The following is a 21,662-nucleotide window of genomic DNA, read 5'->3' as shown; positions in this document are numbered from 1 at the left end:
GAGACCGGTAGGCTTCCTGTTAGATGTATGCAACCCCAAACCAATCTATAGTCAGGACATGCAGTATCTCTGATTACTTTAGCAGTGGTTATCTCCTGTTCTTAGAATACCTGTTGTGCAGCATCCTATGCTGGTTTAGTTATCTTGGCACACATTTACTCCTATCACCAGAATATTTTTAATCCAGTAGTTATCTTTCTCCCATAATTGCAAACTTTAACTCTTATCTGAGATCCAAGCATGAGTAAACATCTACTTATTTACAGTAAATCCTCCTGTAAAGGTTTGATTTTTTTCTTATTATTATTTTCATAGGTATATTAATGATTTTAGTTAGGTTTGAAATGTCCTTTTTTTTTCCCCCCTGTGCATGTTGTATAGCAAGGATAAACATTATGTGAAAAATGCTCTGCTTTTACATGTCTACTAAATTGCTTGTCATGTTGTGTTACAGATAGGGCCTTCTATACAGGATGCAGGGCCTAACTTTGTGTCTGGGTCAGTCCTTTCACACTGTGCAGGTTGTATAGTTCACACCATGCATTGCATGTGCGGTGCAGCTGTACAGTGAAGTATAATGTAAGTATGCTTCACTGCCACCGTAAACACAACTTACTGGTACGAAAGAGAGACAATGTATGTGTCCATGACAAAGTAGCACCCATTTTAACCCAGGGAAGAGGGAAAGAGCACAGACATCTGGTTCACGCTGGGGCACTTTTCAGGGGCGTTTCAACTCTTTGCAGATTGCCGACAGTCATCAAACGCTGTAACTATGTATCCCTATGGGACCATTCACACTGCATTGTTTGTGATTTGTGTAAATCGCAAACGTGCTGCATGCAGCACTTCCGGAGCAATCTCAATGTGATTCTCGTTCCTCCATTTCAGAATTGCAAAACTCAGTTGCTGTTAAAATCGCACCATCCCCATCTGAGAGTGAAACAGGCCTTGGAGTTAAAGTGTGAGGAAGGGAAAGAGCAGGGGTCTTCCCAGGGACAAGCTGAGGTGAAGCTGTCTGATAATTGCTTTTAAAACTATTAATACTGAATACTGGACTAAGAATGAACATTGCATTAAGGCCCCGTTCACACTGCACGCGTTTCCAGCCGCGTTTTGGAAACGCGTGCAGGAGGCAGACACACACAACATCAGACAGTGCATAGAATGCACTGTCTGATGTTCACACTGCATGCGTTCCGGACCTGTGCAGTCCAGGAACGCATGCTGCACGCATTTTTTGTAAAAACGCGTGGCTGTCTCATTCACATTTCAGTGATGGGATCAGCCACGCAATGCACACAAACGCGGATGGCGTGCGTTCGCATGCGTTGCGTTCCGCACGCATGGCCATCCGCGTTTGTGATGTGAACGGGGCCGAAAGGGACTCCGAGCAAGGCCTGTGGGTATGCCTTTAAGCATACCCACAACTAATTAATTATATACTCACACCTATCGGCATGATGTTTGTAATTATATCCCCCTGGGTTCCTTGTATTTCACTGCATTGCACTGAATGGAGCTGCCGACACTGGGGAAAGTGTCGTCCTGCATAATACAATGCTGAATAAGGAATCCAAGATGGCGGCCGTGATTTCGATCACGAAAATAACTAAAAGGCGTAGGGTGGCGGTTTATATATCATTGGAAAGAGGAGAAAGAGAGCTTCAAAATGGTATGCATCTTTCCATAGTTACTGCACTGCTCGGAGTTCCTTTAAGTGTCTTTTTAGGAAAGAGCATTGGAAACCGTTATCTTAATGTCTACTGTTACACCTAGCCAGTGCTGGGTCAGCTTGAAATAATTCTTCACATGTCACATCTGTAAATAGCTTGCCAGGAATACATGTAAATAATTCATTAACATTTAACAATCCTTATGGACCCTTTATCTGTCTTTGATTACTGATCTATTTCTCCTCTCTTTTTGTCACCCTAACTGTTTAAACATATTCACTGGAGACCTGGTTAACCAACCACTTAACCAAACTCCCTCTTTGACCGTCTTTGGCTTTGTTTACTTTACTATGGTTATTATTCCATAATGATTCTTCTTGCTCTGTCTTCAGATTTCTGCATTGTTTACCATACTTAACTACTCCAATTTCTCTTATTCTTAGAAATAACAGAGCCATACTTTTGGCTTTCATCTTACATTAGTGGAAGGACATTTAGTGTTGTCCACTCCAACACCCACTCATCCTTTCTGTTGTAGTATCGCAAGTCTCAGTCCTTAAGTCCTTATCCATCTGCTGCTATGGCCTTGACCAGTTTATTAGCTTTTTTTAGAATTCCTGTATTTTAATGCGATTGACACCCAATTCCGTAAGTCTGTAGCTACTGTTTAATGCTTTAATTTTTCATCTCCCTGACAGTCTAAAACCTGGCTCCTCTTTTGTGTTGTTCTGCCATCTTATGCTGGGTACACACGATACGTTTTTGCATTTGATAGATAATTTCCCACATGTCCGATATTACTTTCGTTTTACCGTTTGATTTCTTATAGAAGTGAATGGAAATTGATGAGAAAAGATAAGAGAATCGAGCGGGAAATCGAGCAGAAACGAGTCGAAAATCGATAGAACTGAAAAACGACTGAAAAAACACATCGTGTGTACCTAGCATTAAGCTTAGTATGAGTAAATATAACTATTTACACTTCCAACGCACCAATAACCCCACATCCCCCTAGCTGGTGCTTGGGGGTAGCATTTGATTCAGCACTTGTAACCTCACATTACCAAGTTGTCGTCTTCCAACTAAAAAATATCTCTCAGGTGTCTTTTCCTTTCTAACACAAAATCCAACTATAATGCTAATGCATGCTTTCATCATTTCCTGACTAGTTTGTTGCAACACTGCCCCCTTTGGTGTGCAATGAATTGTCTGGCAATTCTTCAGATCATCCTTAAAGTGGACTCTTGCATAGGACAGAAGGAAAACAGAGAAATGCCCCCTGTATGTATTTAGAGAGTTTTGACTCACTAATTCCCCCTCTTTTGTGTCTAATCACAAATTGTAATTCGATCTTTCCCTGTGTCACATGACTGCCAATGACAGGTAAGCTCACTTTAAAGCACAGGCTGTTAACAATATGTCTGCTTCCATGAATCAGGAAGTAGATACAGTGCAGATTTATTGCAGGATTTATATCAGCTGTAACAAGGAAATGTTTTTAGTTTGAAGGTTATCATGCTGTTGTGTATCTTTTAGAGCAGAGAGGACATTCTGAGTTCAGGTCCGATTTAACCCTACTGTTTGACTAAACCATCGCTGTTCTTGGTTCTAAGGTGTTGCTTTTCTGTTTGTCTTTCCACTGGTTTCCCATGAATGATAGCATCCAGATCAAGCTTCTTTGAGACGTACTCTGTGTGATGCTTACCAAAATTTGAAATCCAGTGACAGCAGTGAATGAGCGTATTGTTCCTCTCCCTACCCCCCCTGACAAAAATGCTCCATTGTGCTCACATGCAGTTGTTCTTCCTCCCCTCTCAATAGTAACAGGCCACTATTTGGCCAGTAGTTATGATGTTCTTGCAGATTTACAAATAACCTTTCAGGGCAATATTTTTACCAGGAACAAAGCCATTCTGGTTCTAATGAACTAGTCCGAATAATAGAATTGGCTTAGTTAATGTTGTACAGTGGCTTCTTTTCTCTGCCTTCTGGTAGTTAGATTGCTTTATAGTGAACTGGATTTAAATCAGCTAATTTCTGTGCAGCGATGCACCCATCATTTGGGCGCTGCCATAGGCCTTAATGAGAATTACCACATTACATTGGGACAACTCTGGGGGAAAAGTGTGAACTCCAACGCCAACCAACAAAGGCAAGTTCTAAAAAGGCTTAATACTATGTACAGGTGTCACTTCAGGCACCCTTTAAGATCCACTTTTGTTTTTGAAAAAATGTACTGTCTCAAAGATTGATAAGGCCCTCTGAACCCATAGTTTGCTTTTAATATACGATGGTGACAGTCTATTTCACAAGCTTTAGATGTCTTCACAATTTATACATTTCTTCTACACTGGACCATTAACATTTTGTTTCACACAGTTAAAGGTCAACACTGGGCAAAAAGCAAAATCAATGCTTTACAGTAAGCATTGCCATTGTGCGAAACTCAGGCATTTGATTCTACTTAATGTTGATCAATAGGACAGTCACTTTCCTTATCCTGTGGTTTTCACATTGCAAAATTCCAAGACAGCAGATCCTAATTTTTTTTTATTACAAGCTATAAGAGGTCCTGATGGATCTCATAGTTTATTAACAGCTGGAAAACTTCCATATTTGGGGAATCCTGTTTATATAGTACAACCATATTCATATGGTTTACCATTGTTTGTCACACTAAAAACTGCATATACTGTACAGTAAGTTGACTTGATGATCTATAATAGATTTGGCATGAAAGAACATAGAATTATATAAAAAAATATATATTCTTATGGGATGCTGAGATAATTCATTCCATTATTTATTCAAGGTAACCTTCAACTTGCCCTGGTAATTAATATCACTAAATATGCTGCAATCAAAGTCATCCTAGAGCTAAAAGGTAAAAAAAACCTTGGGACCTTCAGAACATATCCAATATGAGCTTTTTAAACATGTTCTTGAGGCTTCACTCTGGTCCATGTACAAGGGAAACCATAAATCTCATACACGAGTATGGTCCGCCAGGCAATATCCATGACTTAAAAGGAGATAAGTATGGTAGCCTTAATAACCCTCTCGCTACCAAATCATTTTATCTGCTTTTTGTGTCTATGACTTTCAAGAGATTTATTTATTATGGCAAAAACAACCATGAAGCGATACTAGGCAATTTTGATTGTCTCTAAACCACCAGTATTGGGCATAACACAAAGATTATTTTGCTGTTTCACATGATAAGGATAGCTTAATTCAATGACATTACCATAAGTGGAAAAAGGTGGCTTTTTAAGACACTTGGACAATACACTTTGTGGGTACGTTCCTGCTTCCTCAAGTCAATGCAAGTGTCTGAAGGTATAGTATTTATGGCCAAGAGTTTGGCCCAATGCAATTCTCTCTTCTACCTCTGGAGTGCTCTTCAGATGAAGAAAGGAGACTTGGATCAGATCAAGTAAACATTTTTATGCTTCTCCACACAACCTCAACGTAATGGTATAGAGGTAAGGCATACCCCTCTGGATCAGAAGATTTGGAGTTCAAATCTGGCTTTACAACAAGTTCTTTAGCTGCTTTTTATTGACTTTCATTCTTCTCCAGCATATAACACCACTTGTTAAGGTTTTAAAATACCTAAACTCCTATAGCTTTTTTCACTCATTAAGTAAAAACATTTTCATGCCAATTTAAGATATATTCTGCCCAATTGCACCTCAGTAACTCCCATATATACCTAAATGAGTAATAGCTGCACAGAGTATCAAGCATTGCAACTCTGGAGCAATCATGGAAGGGTCTACAATGTCTTCGCTACCAGTCCAGACAGGAAGTGGTTGAACAGAGACTGCAGTGGACAAACAACTATATATATATATATATATATATATATATAATTTTTTTTTTTTTATAGAAATAATAGGGTACACGAGTGTCAACTTTTCACCGCTTTCACTAATTTCTTTCCCTGGTGACATTATACGTTTAAATTACAATACAAAATATACAAGGACAGTTTTTCACTCAGAGCAGAAACAACATGACAAATTTCCACCCTTCCCGGCTCTGTTTAAAGCTTAATAAAGTGCTTTGGGTGGAGTTTAGCTTGGACTTACAAGAAACGAAGCTCTCTGAGCATCTTTTTTATTTATTATTATAATTTTTTATTATTTATTATAACTATAACACAGCTTGCCTTATAGTTCTGCAAGCTGTATTATAGTACTGAAGGAGTTTACATAGGATGTTGTATAAGTATCTTGTGGTCTAAAATGGTTTAGAGGAATATACCGTAAGCAAAATAAATATACACTGTACCATATTTTAAATATGTTAATATCTTACACAATGTTTTGTTGCACTTTTAAATCGCATACATACCCAGAATTCTTCTGAAAATGGAGTCTAGATTGCTTCTGTTTTATCTTGTAGAGATATATTGGACATGTTTTCCTAATGTTTTGGAAACAGCAGGTAATCTGCACAAGCTGTTCTGGGTTCCTTCTTTCTGTTGGGCCACAGTGATTCACACGCAGATGGTGGACCTTATGAACTTTTGCAAAGGTCAAAATGCATTTGACACAGCAGTTTAGTGTTCTAATGGATCTCTTATTCACAATAGATAAACAGATACTTTTGAAGGTTATATTACCTTTTATGCACTTTCTTAAAGTACAGTACAATAATAAATGTTTTTTTATTCCAATGTAATGTTATTTTGATTTAATATTGTATTGTAACTTTTTTTTTCTATTCATGTTGAAGTACTTTTGTTTTTCAAACCATAACTTATTTTGGTGTGGGGTTTGAAATATCTTAAATAGTAATACCATCCATGGGGCAAACTAAGTACTTAAAGTACTGAAACGAGAAACAATTTATATAGTATCAGTTGTCTGTTTTTGTTTTGTATGTATGTTACGGCCATATCCCTAAGGTGTTCTGCAATCTAATATGTTTATTAAAGCCATTGGTGTACCTCCTTCATTCTTTATTGGATCATATCCCAAAGTTGTCCACTGGATGGCCAATGTGCAAAGTGGCTGAGTGATGTGGCCAATACATGAAGAGTTCTTCCTTTTTTGGACTTTGGCTGGCCAAAACACAAAATGACTGGACCTGGCCTGCCAAGTTCCAGAGAAAGCTTTGCCAAATAGTGTTCAGCGGCATTGCTCCATGTCCCATCCCTCCACTCATCACCTCTTATACCCCCTCCCCCCTTGCGCAGATTTATAGCGCTAATTGCACGCTCTCTCTGCACCTCTAGCCCTCCACTAGTGTTTGCTTCCAATGTCCGGCTCTATCTTCTGGCATGGCCGAGCAACTTCTCTGGAATATGCAGCATTTCCCCCGGTTATGCTACTTTACTACACCGAGGCATCCAGGAGCACAGGGCTGGAGGTGCAAAGCGAGAGTGTGCAGATGGCACCATAAATCCGTGCAGGAGGGAGGAAAGAGGTGATAAGGAATGCAGGAAAGAAATTATTGCAGGAAAGCTGCCTTCAGTTCCGGTCTTTTTGCATTTGGGTGGCCAAAGTCCCATACAGGAAGAATGTTTGCATATTGGTCGGATTACTTGGCAGCTTCATGTATAGACCAGGCAGATGATGAAGTGGCCAGACTCCGGGTTCTGGCCATAACATATACATAACAAATGTAAGTGAAGGTACAGATTTGTTAATGTAATATCATGCAGACAAACCATTATATTTTAGTATAAAGTTTAACATGGTAAAAAGCTTTATTGATATTTTAAAAGCATAATACAACAAAATAAAAAACAGTGTTGATATTCGTAAAGCGTAATAAAACAAAAAAAATGTAAAGCATACAGTTTATAAAGTTGACTTTTGTACTGCCTCAGCTACCAATATCCCCTAAAATCCTACATGTAAATGTAAGACTTGCATGACCTGACCACACATGGCTGGACAGGGCACCAGTCTGATCTCTGCACATATGTCATTTGCCTCTCTTCGAAATCTCACTACATGCCCATATAGCACAGGAATGAGATACCACCTCAAATGTATGTAACCATGTCTGCTGGTCTTGGGAACAGCTGGGCTCCAATCTGTGGCATTAACAGCCAGACATTCACTGTATGAAAAATTTGTGCAGACAAATTTGTGCGCTGTTAAAATATAATGGACAAAACAAAGCACAGTAAAAATGTACATGCATGAACAGGCCCATAGCTAGCATGGGTCAGTTTTGCATGCCTTACAAACTGCTGTCCGCCACTCTTGAGCTAGTGAGATCAGAGCCCAACTGCACACTTTTAGGCCCAGTGCACACCGGGCGGATCCACCGGCTGAATCCGCCTGAAAATCCGTATGGCTTATGTATCTCTATGGGCTGGTGCATACCGGCGGTTTGAGGTTTTTAGCAAGCCGCAAACGTGCCTCTTGCTGCACGTTTGCGGTTTGCTAAAAACCTCAAACCACCGGTGTGCACCAGCCCATAGAAATACATTAGCCATGCTGATGCGGATGCGGCTGGTGAACACCCGGCGGATCGCATCAAGATCCGCCCGGTGTGCACTGGGGCTAATTTCTGTCATCCGCACCCAAAACCACTAGCGTTTTGTGGATCTGCTAGCGGTTTTGGTGTGCACTAGGCCTAAATGTTTACAAAGAACATTCCTATTTTTTATATAATCTATTTTAGAGAAATGATTTGTATTGCGTTTATAGAGGATTAATATTAAATACAAGCCACAGATTAAGTTTGAAACTTGTCTTCTGTTTTTCAGGTGTGACTCACAATATCCCTTTACTCCGGGAGGTGATAACGCATCCGCTTTTTATCAAAGGAGACATTACTACAAAATTTCTCCCCGATGTCTATCCAGATGGATTTAAAGGTATGCTCTATATTGTCCTTAACATTCCATTGCTTTTGATTAACATCAAAGCACATATTTTTCTTTCAATAGTTTTTACTAGTTTTATCATAAACCAGAACAAGATCAATAACCAAGATAATGGGCTCAATTCTGGTAGCTATGTGTGGTAAATATTTTTTTGTAGGTAAAATACCTCATGAGGTATTTTCCTCTTCTTTTATCAATTCTGAAAGATTTTTCTCCATTTCCGAACATGAGGTAAAACATGAGGTAAATGCATAGGCCTCGATTCATAAAAGTGCTGTCGGTAAGGTAACGTCGAGCGGGGAAACACCGCTGTTGGTATTTCAGCCTTCAGGGTGTTAATTCATAAAAATGTTGCTAGTTGTGACAGGCGTGCGGAGATAGTCCGCTGTAGGCAGGCGTTAGGTTGTCGGGAGACATGCGGAAACAGGAGAAGCAGGCGGAGTCCCTCCGTGCGGTGTTCTCTCTGCAGCTGCTTGGGAGGTCTGTCCCATTCACTGCAATGTATTCCGCACGCTTCTCGCCACATCAGAGGTAGCGGTAATACCCGTCCGCATACCGCTACCTCTAATCTTTATGAATTGACTACTTGTTACTTTTGTTATGATAATCACCGCTCAAGGCGGTGATTTATCACTCTGCTCACGAATGTCGGCTTTTCATGCGGAAAAAGCCTTTATTAATACAGATTTTGCTGCGTGGTCGGTAAAGTGAGCCGTTTTCAGCATATCCGCATGCGGGAATGCTTTATGAATCGAGGCCATAGAGTGAGGTAAAACATGAGGTATTTCAGTGGTAAGCATGCAGCAAATAAGTAATAGTCTTTGATTTTCTTCCTTAAGTTAGGATAGTCTTTGGTAGATTGTTGTTTTGAGAAGGGAAGGTGTATATGATTATGTAGCAACCTATGAAAAGTAAATTTATAGGCATGCATTATAAAAAATAAAAAATAAAAAAAAAGCTCATTTACCTTTAGAGGCTGGGGGAAGGGGGGGAGGAGCACTTTTAGAGGCTGGGGGAAAGGTCAGCACTGTTAGAGACTGGGGGTGTGAGTACTTTTACATTTAGAGGCTGGGGTCTGGAGGGGGGGTTACAGCACTTTTACTTTTAGAGGCTGCTGGGGGGGGGGGGGGGCCTCGGAGCACTTTTAACCAGAGGAGGGGGGGGGGGGAATCAGTGTTTGCCGCAGTTTTACTTAATTTTTAAAAAAATAGAGGCTGTGGGTTGGAGCATTTTTACTTTTTTTTCCAACCAGAGGTTAGGGAATGGCAATGTTGGGGGGGGGGGCACGGCAGATGAAGGATTTTACAGGGTTTGGAGCACTTTTTTAAAACAAAATGGAAGCTGGGAGGGGGGGGGGGGGGGATTCGTTGGTCAGATCACTTTTACTTATTTCAGCAAAATATGGGGGTCCTGAACACAGAACAAGCTGAAAAGGCTCCATGTTATGTGACAGATATCACAATTCTGTCACAGCACTTCATTTATCATGTGGTAAAGGTAGGTCTAATTATGTGAGGTAAAAGACATGCAAACACGCCCCTTATTTCTCTTCAGAATTCAAGTGTGAGGTATTTCACTACTACAGAACACACATTTTTAGTTGAAAATTACCACATGAATTACCTCATGAAATTACATGAGGTAAAACTTTACTTAAACTACCAGAATTCAAAAGTTGATTTCCCTCATGAGGCAAACCCAATTCCATGAGGTAATTATTTACTAAACGCTACCAGAATTGAGCCCAATGAATCTTATAATACAACATCATATCCAAGCAGAAAAATAGTATATGTTATGTCGGTATTAGCATAGCAATATGAACCCTGAAGGCTTAGGAGCCTGTGAAAGATAATTATCATAAACCAGGGACTTGATAATCATATAGTGGTATCCTCATAATGGAATAATTCAGTAGTAGAGGGCCATCTAACAACACAGCTGAGGAAAATAGCAACTGACCATTCACAGGACCAAATATCAAAGCACATATTTTAAATACAGCGGCCCTTTCAGCATAAGTATGTCTATGCTCTTAAAGGAAACCAGAGATGATTATAACAGATTTATACATACCTGGGGCTTCTTCCAGCCCCCTCCGCACAGATCACACCCACGTCTTCCTCCGCCTTCTCTGTGTCCCAGTAGAAGCCCTGTAAGTTTAGGCAGTCGGGGCGCACTGAGCATGCATGGCCTGGCCGCATGCGCACTCCCCACAGTACTGCACAGGCGCTGAACGCTCCCAGCTGCGGGATCGAGATGGGGCGCTCACTGCGACACTGTGCATGCACCGACTGCCCCTGACTTGCCAAACTTACGGGGCTTCTACCGGGACACCGAGAAAGCGGAGGAAGACGACATGGGAGCAATCCATGCAGAGGGGGCTGGAGGAAGCCCCAGGTATGTATAAATCTTTTTATAACCAATCATCTCTGGTACACTTTAATTTTCTTATGTTGAACTACATAGATATATAAGATGTACTCAATTTCCACATTTGGCTTGATGTGAATATATCACCAAGACTGGTTTTAGCCTAACATACAGTACTTTGTTAAAGTGGACCCACATTAAAAATACAAGATTTCAGAAATAAAATCTATTTTCTAAATTATAATAATAAATAGCAGCCTTTTTTCAGCTGCATGATGACAAATATAAAATATTTTACATTTATCGAGGAACCCCTCCCTTCCTTTCAAATTGTCGGGAAAAAATCCGGCAAACTGGTGGAATAGGTGGTGTCCAGCAATGGAGGAATTGCTTATGGCTGCCCCCAGTATAACCCTAGTTCTGAAAAGAGAAGAGTGAAAGGCATGCACTAAAATGCTCATAGGCTTGAAGGAGTGTTTATTTATTTTTGTATGTGTCAGAGTGGTGCAACTAGATATTTTTAATTTAAGAAAATGTTTGGTTTGGGTCCGCTTTAAAGATTTGAGTGTGAGTTCCTATAGAGAGCAGAAACTAGTTTTGTTAATCCTTTTTAATGTTGGCAATCTCAAAGGTGCAAACTTAATTACTTATGACACCAAATATATGATAAACGTGTACACAAGTGCAAAGAAAGCTGGAGCAAAACTGCAGCAATTGCCCAGAGCAACCAATCAGGTTCCAACTGTTCTGAATAAATAAGGATTATGACCCAGAGTAAACAGTGTTGATGATATGTTGATAGAAAGAGTTTCACACACATTCTTAAAGAGACTCCGTAACAAAAATTGCATCCTGTTTTTAATCATCCTACATGTTCCAAAAGCTATTCTAATGTGTTCTGGCTAACTGCAGCACTTTCTACTATGACAGTCTCTGTAATAAATCAATGTATCTTTCACCTGTCAGACTTGTCGGCCTGTGTCTGGAAGGCTGCCAAGTTCTTCAGTGTTGTGGTGCTGCTAAACTCACCCTTCCTAGCCCCTCTATGCACACTGCCTGTGTGTTATTTAGATAAGAGAGAAGCTGCTCTAATCAGCTGGATAAATCGTCCTCTGAGCTGGCTGGGCTTTCACATACTGAGGAATTACAAACAAGGGCAAAGCTGTTTGCAGGAAGAAAAGAGCAGCCTGAAACTTCAGTGCATGGGGGAAAGAAACACACAAATGATCTCTTGAGATTCAAAAGGAATGCTGTATACAGCCTGCTTATGTATGGATGTATTTTCTATGTGTAGACATACTGTACATCAACCTACTTCCTGTTTTGGTGGCCATTTTGTTTGTTTACAAACAAACTTTTTACAACTGTTTTTAACCACTTTTAATGCGGCGAGGAGCGGCGAAATTGTGACAGAGGGTAATAGGAGATGTCCCCTAACGCACTGGTATGTTTACTTTTGAGCGATTTTAACAATACAGATTCTCTTTAAGGTGGCCATACGCTGGTCGATTTGCCATCAGATCGACCAACAGATAGATCACTCTCTGATCGAATCTGATCAGAGAGGGATCGTATGGTTGCCTTTAACTGCAAACAGATTGTGAATCGATTTCAGCATGAAACCGATCACAATCTGTGGAGCTGCCGCCGCCCCCCCCGCCCCCCAAGTATACATTACCTGCTCCGGCCGGCGCAAGTCCACCCCTGTCCCCGCTGCTCCTGCTGGGCTCCGGGTTCCGGCTGGCTTCACTTCTTTCTGTCCGGGGAAGTGTAAACAGTAGAGGGCGCTCTACTGTTTAAACTTCCTGTCGGGACAGGAAGTAAGTGAAGCCAGCCGGAACCCAGCGGAGAAGGAGCAGCGGAGACAGAGGAAATACGCGCCGGCAGAGCAGGTAATGTATTGCCGCTAGCGTCAGTCGTCGGCATTCGAACTCCCGACCCGCCGGTGATCGAGCGAAATCTTCCGCATGGACCGATCGACGGGAACGATTGATTTCGGGCGAAAATCGATAATTCTGTCAGCGTTTGCGCAACGATTTCACAACAGATTCAATCACAGTGATCGAATCTGCTGTATATCGGCAGGAAAATCGTTAGGTGTATGGGCCCCTTTATAGCGAATCTGAGGTGATAGAGGTATGGAGGATGACATTTTTATTTATTTATTTATTTTGTTTAAACAATGTAAGCTGCCTGGCTTTTACTCTGATCCTGTGTCTCTAATAAGCTTAGGCATAGACCCTAAACAAGTGTGTGTGTACACTACTGATATATTATGCTACCATGTTATTAATGTTTTATCTATGTTTGAGTCTAATAAACGAAAAAGAAACAAGTATTCTGATCAGTAGCTTTGAGCAACCACACCACTTTTGCTTCAGTTTTCATTTTAATTGTTTTGATAAATCAGCCCCACTTAAGACTGTGTGTGGGCATAATAGCAATATACTTGTCAATATTACCTTTCTTACCTTAATTATATTATATATTTGCTTTTTTGGGAGCTTAAAAATGTAACATAGATAAGGTGAAAACCAGGGCTGTGGAGTCGGTCCAAAAATCCACCGACTCCGACTCCTCAGTTTAGGATTCCACCGACTCCTCGACTCCTCTAATTTGCATATTACAGTTTTGTTGATTAAAAGTATGTAACATGAAATTCGTCTCTTAACTGCCAACGCTTAGGAATTTTACAAGACAACTGAAGTGAGAAGGATATGTAGACTACTATATTTATTCCCTTTAGACTAAAACTAGTCCTTGGTAAGAGTACTTGTAAAAGGTACAAACCGGAACAAAGAACATCTATCAGGCCCTAGGCAATGTAACTGTGGGTACATGTAAGAGTGATGTGCAAGTACTCTGCAGGGGAATGAGTAGATTGTAAACAGACAACACCTCTGTGTTCAATGTGCACAGCATTCTCAGTGGATTCCCTGCAGCTCTGTGGGGAGTGCATATGTAGAGTATAGTACTACTGTGTAACAAAGTAAACCTGAGACAGATGAAATTAAAGTTTTATACATACCTGGGGCTTCCTCCAGCGGCCTTCAGGATAATCAGTCCCTCGTTGTCCTCCTCCACCACCTGGATCTTCTGCTATGAGTCCAGGTACTTGAGCCAGTCGGGCGTAGTGCGCATGCACACACTCCGCCGCTGCATGCAGCCGGACAGCGCTGACTGGCTGAATTACCAGGACTCATAGCAGAAGATCCGGGTGGTGGAGGACAGCGAGGGACTGATTAGCCTGAAGGGGGCTGGAGGAAGCCCCAGGTATGTATAAAACTTTACTTTTCATCCGTCTCAGTTACCCTTTAATTTGTAGTCACCAAACCAACTTTTAACAACATATCAAATTATTTGATTTCATCAGCAAAGGGAGTGCATACATTTGCATAAATCAGCATCAATGCAGAATTATTTCCATCTCGTTGACCATCTCTATTAGTGACACGGCTACACATCAGGCTTTATTCTTACAGCATAGATGTTATTTAGTGTATATAGAAGAGATTCCTGTGTACACATCATATATACAGTCACAATCAGATATGTATATCTGTCCTTAAAAATACGGGGACTGCTTTATTGAAGCAGCAAAAGTAACTAATTTTGATTGGTTTATTTCATTTTTGTGGAGTAAGCACAGCTATTACGGTATATATACTGTATATATACATTATTTTTAATGACTAATATCTGAGAAATAGAACATTTTATCATATTTTCTATTTTAATTACAGCTACAAATTCATTAGGAGTCGGTGCATTTTTTCCCGACTCCGACTCCAGGCACCCAAAACTGCCCGACTCCACGACTCCGACTCCACAGCCCTGGTGAAAACAGATGAAAACGGGGAGGGGGGGGGGGGGGGGGAAGCTTTCTGAATCCTGCCCATTGAATTTTAAATGAAACAACTCAGATGCAATTGAAGTGCAGACTTCAATTGCATCTGAATCTGTAAAATACTGCTTATTTTACAGATTACTGTTCCTCCCACAACATTCAGTTACCTTGTGGTCATTGTTTTTTATCTTATCTGAAATGGGAAGTTATTTGCCTTTTTTTCGATAAGCTTGTTACTGTAGGGCTGAAAAAAGAATTTGCGTAATCCTTTTGGCACTGAACAGTTCAGCACAGTTCAGCAAATGCACACTGACCAGGTGTAAAAAAATAAATAAAACTAGGGGACATATATGGATCTGTTTTAGAAGGAAAAAAAAAGGAAAAAATTAAATAAATAAATATGTATATATATATATATATATATATATATATATATATATATATATATATATATATATATATATATATATATATATATATATATATATATATATATATATATATCTCACTAACTATTTTACTATTACTGTCAGTATATATCCATTACAGAAGGCATTTAAATGTATTGCAACCATGCCTCAAATATTGTTGCTCTGCAATAAAACTGTTGTGGTTGTATTTTGGCATATGAGTACACTTAAAGTACCTTGTTTTAATCCTCTATTGCAGGTCACAGTTTGACATCGCAAGAGAAGAATGAACTCCTTGCCACAACTGCATCTCTATATGTGGCTAGCCAGTTGAGGTCACACCATTTCCTAAATAACAGCAGGTGTGTTTCAACACATAGAGAAAAGCGCACCTTTTACTGAAATTTTGTATCGACACATACAGTATGTTTCTATGTTTGAACTAACTTCTGTGTTGATATTAGTAGTTTATACAGGTAATGGTACACACTATGCAATTTTCCATAATATCGACGGGTCTAATTGATAATTTCTGTCAGGTCCGATCAGGTTTCCGATAGATTTTCTGATAGTCAAAAAATCAATCGGAAACCTGATCGGACCTGCCGGTAATTATCGATTCGACCCGTCGATCTTGCATTGTGTGTACAAGGCATTAAGTGTGAGGGGCTGTGGACCTTGAGCACTGTGATGTATCTGGAAGTTTAATATAAATGAGCCATACAGATCTTTTCTGTTTACTTTAGTGCTGGTCCTTTGCATCAGCTTGCTGTGATGCAATACATAAATTTTCAGTTATTTCCATATTAAAATCTATCACAGAGTATCCTGTATAGAAGCCTGAAATGCAAAATATTTTTCCCATGTCCCACTAATTAACCACTCAATCCTATCTGGATGACTAGAAGCTGCTGAACTCTAACTGAACGCATATACACATCCAGTGTTTTTGCAGCATGTGCACGTGCATACGCTTGTTCCTGGCAGAATTCCGTTGGCAGCGATTGGTGAAGGGGAACAGGCTTTCCCTTAACCAATCACAGTGCCTGGAATGTATGGACATATAACCCAATCAGGGGCTATCTCCATTCATGATAAAGGAAGTAGTAAGAGCATAGGGAATCTTAAAAAAAAGAAAAAAATTGAACACTTCCTGGTTTACTATGATAGTGCTTCTATCGCCATCTAGTGGCAAAAAAGTAAAATTACAGCAGACAAATTACATTTTTAATAAAGAATTGGTTAAATGAATCTCTTCCAAAGACTCCAGCCCCACGTTAACCCTCTGGCAGATAATCCCGACACTGCATCGGGGTGAAAAGAAATGCCCATTTAGATAATCCCGATACAGTGTCGGGGTAAAAAAAAAAGAAGTTTCCCAGCACTTTACCATGGGTTGCCCTGGTACAGGGTGCGCAGTCCCCGTTCTCCGGACGGTTCCCAGTGTCTCTGATGCCTTCTGGTCGTCCTGAGCCTTCGGATCCCGCCCTCCGATCCCGTCCTCTGGTCCCCTCCGGTTCCTCCGTCGCATCTCTTTCCGCGTCCCTCTACCCTCTTGTGCCTTCTGATCCTGTCCTCTGGGCCTTCTGATCCCGTCCTCTGGGCCACCGATCCCGTCCTCTGGGCCACCGATCCCGTCCTCTGGTCCCCTCCGGTCCCGTCCTCTGGTCCCCTCCGGTCCCTCCTCCTTTCGCGTCTCCTTCCGCCTCTCCTTCCGCGTCTCCTTTAGCCATACGCAATGACGTCGCACGTGAAGTCGACGCTAGGGGGCGCGGCGGTAAATTTGAATTTGTATTGGATTGAATACACATGTATCCAATCCAATACACAGTAAAAATAACAAGTTTGAAACACTATAAATAAAATGATGCAAAGAAAAAAAAAACACCATTTGCTGTTTGGATTTTGCTGGTGACACTTGCACTGATATTTCTGCTGATTTTTCTGGTTTTGACCCTTGCTTGGACTATCGACTATTCTATCGACTGCCGCCTGGATTTGACCCTTGCTTTTGGATAACGACGACGCTTTGATTGCCACCTGGATTGACCCTTGCTCCGAATAACGACTACGTTTTTTCTGCCGCCTGCCCTGCTATGGCTTCCAGCTCCCGTAGACGCCTCTCCCCGCGAACCCTGATGCAGGAGTTTGATGACAGCGAGGATGAGCAGCTGTTATTCTCACTCAAGTGACAGCTATGTGACAAACATGTCATCATCTGACTCAGAGTCTGACAGCGATGACTTCACCGAAGAGGTTGAGAACATCCGCACATGGATCGCTATAGACCCTACCCAGAATAATCCTGCCCCCCCCCCCCCCCCGCGATTCCCATTTACAGGCGAACCTGGCCAAAAAGTTCCCTGTGACCCTAACCCCCTGGCCTATTTGAAACTTTTTTTGGACGAGGCCATAATCCAAAATATAGTGGAGGAAACCAACCGCTATGCGGAACAGCAGCCTGGTCTATTCAGGAGGTTTGCTAGGGGAAAAAGGTGGGAACCAGTCACCCAGGATGAGATGTGGCTGTTCATGGGCATCCTCATCCTCCAGGGGATTGTGGGGAAACCCCGCCAGACAACATATTGGAGCACCAACCGACTGATTGCTACACCTTTTTTTGGGACTGTCATGTCAGAAAACAGATTTAGCCTCATCATGAAAAACCTGCATTTCATGAATAATGAGACCTTTGATGAGGCCACCCATCCTGCCCCCAAACTGTGGAAGATCTACGACCTATTTCAAATGGTCATACGCAAATTTCAGTCCGTGTATGTTCCAGAACGAGACGTAAGCGTGGATGAGAGCCTAATGGCGTATAAGGGGAGACTTGCTTGGAAACAGTACATCTCTTCCAAGCGTGCCAGATTTGGGATAAAATCGTTCCTATTGTGCGAATCTAATTCCGGATATATTTGGAATGCCATTCTATACACTGGCAAAGGCACACAATTTGACCCCAGCTACAGCCAGTTTGGCCTTGCATCTGCCTCTGTCCTCTCCCTCATTTCACCGCTTCTTGGTCAGGGATATTGCCTGACCACAGATAATTACTACATCTCCCCTGAACTATATGCATACCTCATCAGACACAAGACTGATGCATACGGCACTGTCCGGCCTAACCGTCGCGATCTGCCATCAGCCTTTTCTGCTCAGAAGCTGAAGCCAGGGGAAATCGTGGCATGGCAGAAGGGTAAACTGATGGCCCTCCGCTGGAAGGACAAGAAAGATGTTTCCCTTTTGTCCACAGTCCATAACACTGACACTGCTGCAGCCAAGAATCGTGCTGGGAAGACAATCCAGAAACCCCAGGTCATTCTGGGTTATAACAATAACAATAATATTTATATAGCGCTTTTCTCCCTGGGGACTCAAAGCGCTGTGACCCTGCATTATGCAGTCTCAAAGGCTAGGGAAAAGAGGTGAGTTTTTAGCCTTTTTTTAAAGGGAAGGTCCAAGCAAAAAAAAAAAATGAGTTTTACTTACCTGGGGCTTCTACCAGCCCCATGTAGCCATCCTGTGCCCTCGTAGTCACTCTCTGCTGCTCCAGTCCCCCGCTGGCAGCTTTCTGACCTCGGAGGTCAGGGCCACATTGCGTACATTTTTACGCATTCCAGCTAGTGCAGGAACAAAAATTTACTCATTGCACCACTAACGCGTAAAAATGTATGCGTTAATGTTCCTGCACTAGCGGGAATGTGTAAAAATGTACGCAATTTGGCCCTGACCTCCGAGGTCAGAAAGCTGCCAGCGGGGGACTGGAGCAGCAGTGAGTGACTACGAGGGCACAGGATGGCTGCATGGGGCTGGTAGAAGCCCCAGGTAAGTGAAACTCATTTTTTTTTTTTGCTTGGACCTTCCCTTTAAAGCTGTCCAGAGAAGGAGCCTCTCGTACTGATTGTGGAAGTGAGTTCCATAGAGTAGGGGCTGCATAGGAAAAGGCCCGAGCACCAAATGTTAAATGTATCCTGGGAATAACCAGCTTCATCTTGTTGGAAGAGCGGAGGGTGCGTGGAGGGGCATAAAGTTCCAATAGATCCGCTATGTATTTGGGTCCCATGTGGTGTAGAGCCTTGAATGTCAGCAGGCAGATCTTAAAATTGATTCTCCATTTTACTGGCAACCAGTGAAGAGTTTGCAGTACTGGGGTGATGTGTGAGCTGCGGGGGGCATTGGCTAGGAGTCTGGCTGCAGCATTCTGTACTAGCTGTAAGGGGCGCAGAACCTTATCTGTAGATCCGATTAACAGGGCGTTGCAGTAGTCTAGGCGGGAGGATACAAATGCGTGAACCAGGGCAGGTAGGTCTTCAGCTGGGATAAGGTGTTTTATTTTCGCTATATTTCTTAGATGGAAGAAGGAAGACTTGATGACAGCTGATACCTGCTGTCTGAGTTTTAGATTTCCATCCAGGATCACCCCAAGGTTTCGCACAGAGTCTTTATACTGCACAGTATCTCCCCCAATTGCTAGTTTGAGGTGGTGAGCGTTTTGAACTTTATCCATCATGTGTGGACCACCTACCACCAACACCTCTGTTTTGTCAGAGTTCAGCCTCAGCCAACTGGTGTTCATCCAATTTTGTAAATCCACTAGACACGCATTTATGGATGCTGATGGGTCTTGGGTGCCAGGCTTGAAGGACAGATACAGTTGTGTGTCATCTGCATAACAATGGTATCCTAAACCATAGTTCTGGATTATTTTGCCCAGTGGGAGCATGTAGACTGCAAAGAGTAATGGTGATAGTACAGAACCCTGTGGAACTCCATAGGCAAGTGGCACTGGATTAGAGTAGTGTGTGCCTAGACATACTTGCTGTGTCCTGCCAGATAGGAAGGTCTGAAACCAGCTAAGAACAGTACCCCTTAGGCCACAGTAATTCTTCAGTCGCTGGATTAGTATTTCATGGTCCACAGTATCAAATGCTGCTGACAAGTCAAGAAGAATCAGAATTGAGCAATCACCCTTGTCCCTTGCAGTAAGTAGATCATTCATTACTCGGACTAATGCTGTTTCAGTGCTGTGCCTTTTCCTGAATCCTGACTGAAAAGTATCAAAGATGTTGTTATCTGTAAGCCTGGCTTCTAGCTGGTTGGCGACTGCTTTCTCGATAACTTTTGATAGGAATGGTAAGTTCGCCACAGGTCTGTTGTTGGTTACAGAATCAGGATCTAGTGATGGTTTCTTCAGGAGGGGTTTTATGATTGCTTTCTTTAGTTCTTCTGGGAAAAGTCCACTTTGCAAGGAGCACTGAGTGATTTTGTGAAGTGCTGGCCTGAACAGCGCTGGGCACTGCATTAAGGATCCAGTTGGGCCAGGATCCAGGTCGCAGGTAGTGGGGCGGAGACTTTGAATGAGAATTCCAAAATCTTCTACACTCAGAGTGTCAAAGACTTGCCATGGTGGTACGGTAGTAGGCATATGCAACGTCCAGTGGTCAATTGATGTTGTTGGTGTAATGCTGGCACGGATGCTAGACACCTTGTTTGTGAAGAAGGCTGAGAATTCTTTACACCTTTCCCTGGAGTATGTGGTTGGGGCTTTTAGGCAGGAAGGATTGCAGAGTGATTCCACTGTGTGGAAGAGTTGAGCAGCTCTGTTGTTGGCTGTAGATATTTTGTGCGAGATAAAGTCTGATTTTTTCTTGGTTATTGCTTGTTGGTATTGTCTGAGTTGTTAAACTAGGCTAGATTTGTGCTCTCCAGTCCCTGATTTACGCCACTGTCTTTCTAGTCTGCGCCCTTTCTTTTTTAGATCCATGATGGTTTTGTCAAACCAATTAGCTTTCTGCTTTTTGGTTGCTGATTTGGTGCGCCATGGGGCAATACTGTCAAGTGTTTCATATATCGTGTTGTTGTACTGGGTTACTAGAGAGTTTGGGTCCATTTGACTGTGGAGCAGATTTGTAAAATCCAGGTTGGCAGTTATCCTCTCCGGTGTTAATTTACTCAGGGGACGGGTTTTGATTGTTTCTTTAGGGAGCTGCTTGATAGGGTGATGTTCAATAGTAAACTGTATTATGTGATGGTCTGACCACACCACTGGGGTTACTGTTATGTTACTAATGTCCATTCCGAGGTGGAACAGTAAGTCTAGCGTATGCCCTCCTCTGTGGGTAGCTGATTTTACAACTTGTGTGAAGCCTAGTCCACCCATGAGATTTATTAGTTCATTTGCATCTTGTGATTGAGTGTTATCAGCCCGGATGTTGAAGTCACCAAGGATGATCCATCTCGGATAAGACAGAGCCAGCATGGCCAGAAATTCTGGGAATTCCTGTAGGAAAGGGTCAGCATCTCCGGGGGGACGATAAACCACAAAAATTTTAAAGCCTTTACCAGCTGAGATCTGGGCACCTATACATTCAAAAGACTTTATTGAGCCAACATTCAGGGCCCTGAGCTGCAGAGTTATTTTGCCACAAATTGCTACACCCCCTCCTCTGCGGTCTCGTCTTCCCTCACTAAGGACTGAGTAATTGTATGGGATGGTTGCT

General features: G+C 41.9%; 1 protein-coding gene across 1 annotated transcript in view; it reads left to right on the top strand.

Moving 5' to 3' along the window:
- PCCA (propionyl-CoA carboxylase subunit alpha) overlaps window positions 1-21,662 on the top strand; it is a 647,351-nt gene that overhangs the window by 354,189 nt on the left and 271,500 nt on the right. The window contains exons 17-18 of the mRNA XM_068267993.1: window positions 8,410-8,520; window positions 15,419-15,521. Of these exons, the coding sequence (XP_068124094.1) occupies window positions 8,410-8,520; window positions 15,419-15,521 (214 nt within the window). The remainder of the gene's footprint in view (window positions 1-8,409; window positions 8,521-15,418; window positions 15,522-21,662) is intronic.

The sequence above is a fragment of the Hyperolius riggenbachi genome, chromosome 2 (assembly GCF_040937935.1).
Source record: "Hyperolius riggenbachi isolate aHypRig1 chromosome 2, aHypRig1.pri, whole genome shotgun sequence".
Taxonomy (NCBI): Eukaryota; Metazoa; Chordata; class Amphibia; order Anura; family Hyperoliidae; genus Hyperolius; species Hyperolius riggenbachi.
This window is presented reverse-complemented; position numbering and strand designations above follow the sequence as displayed.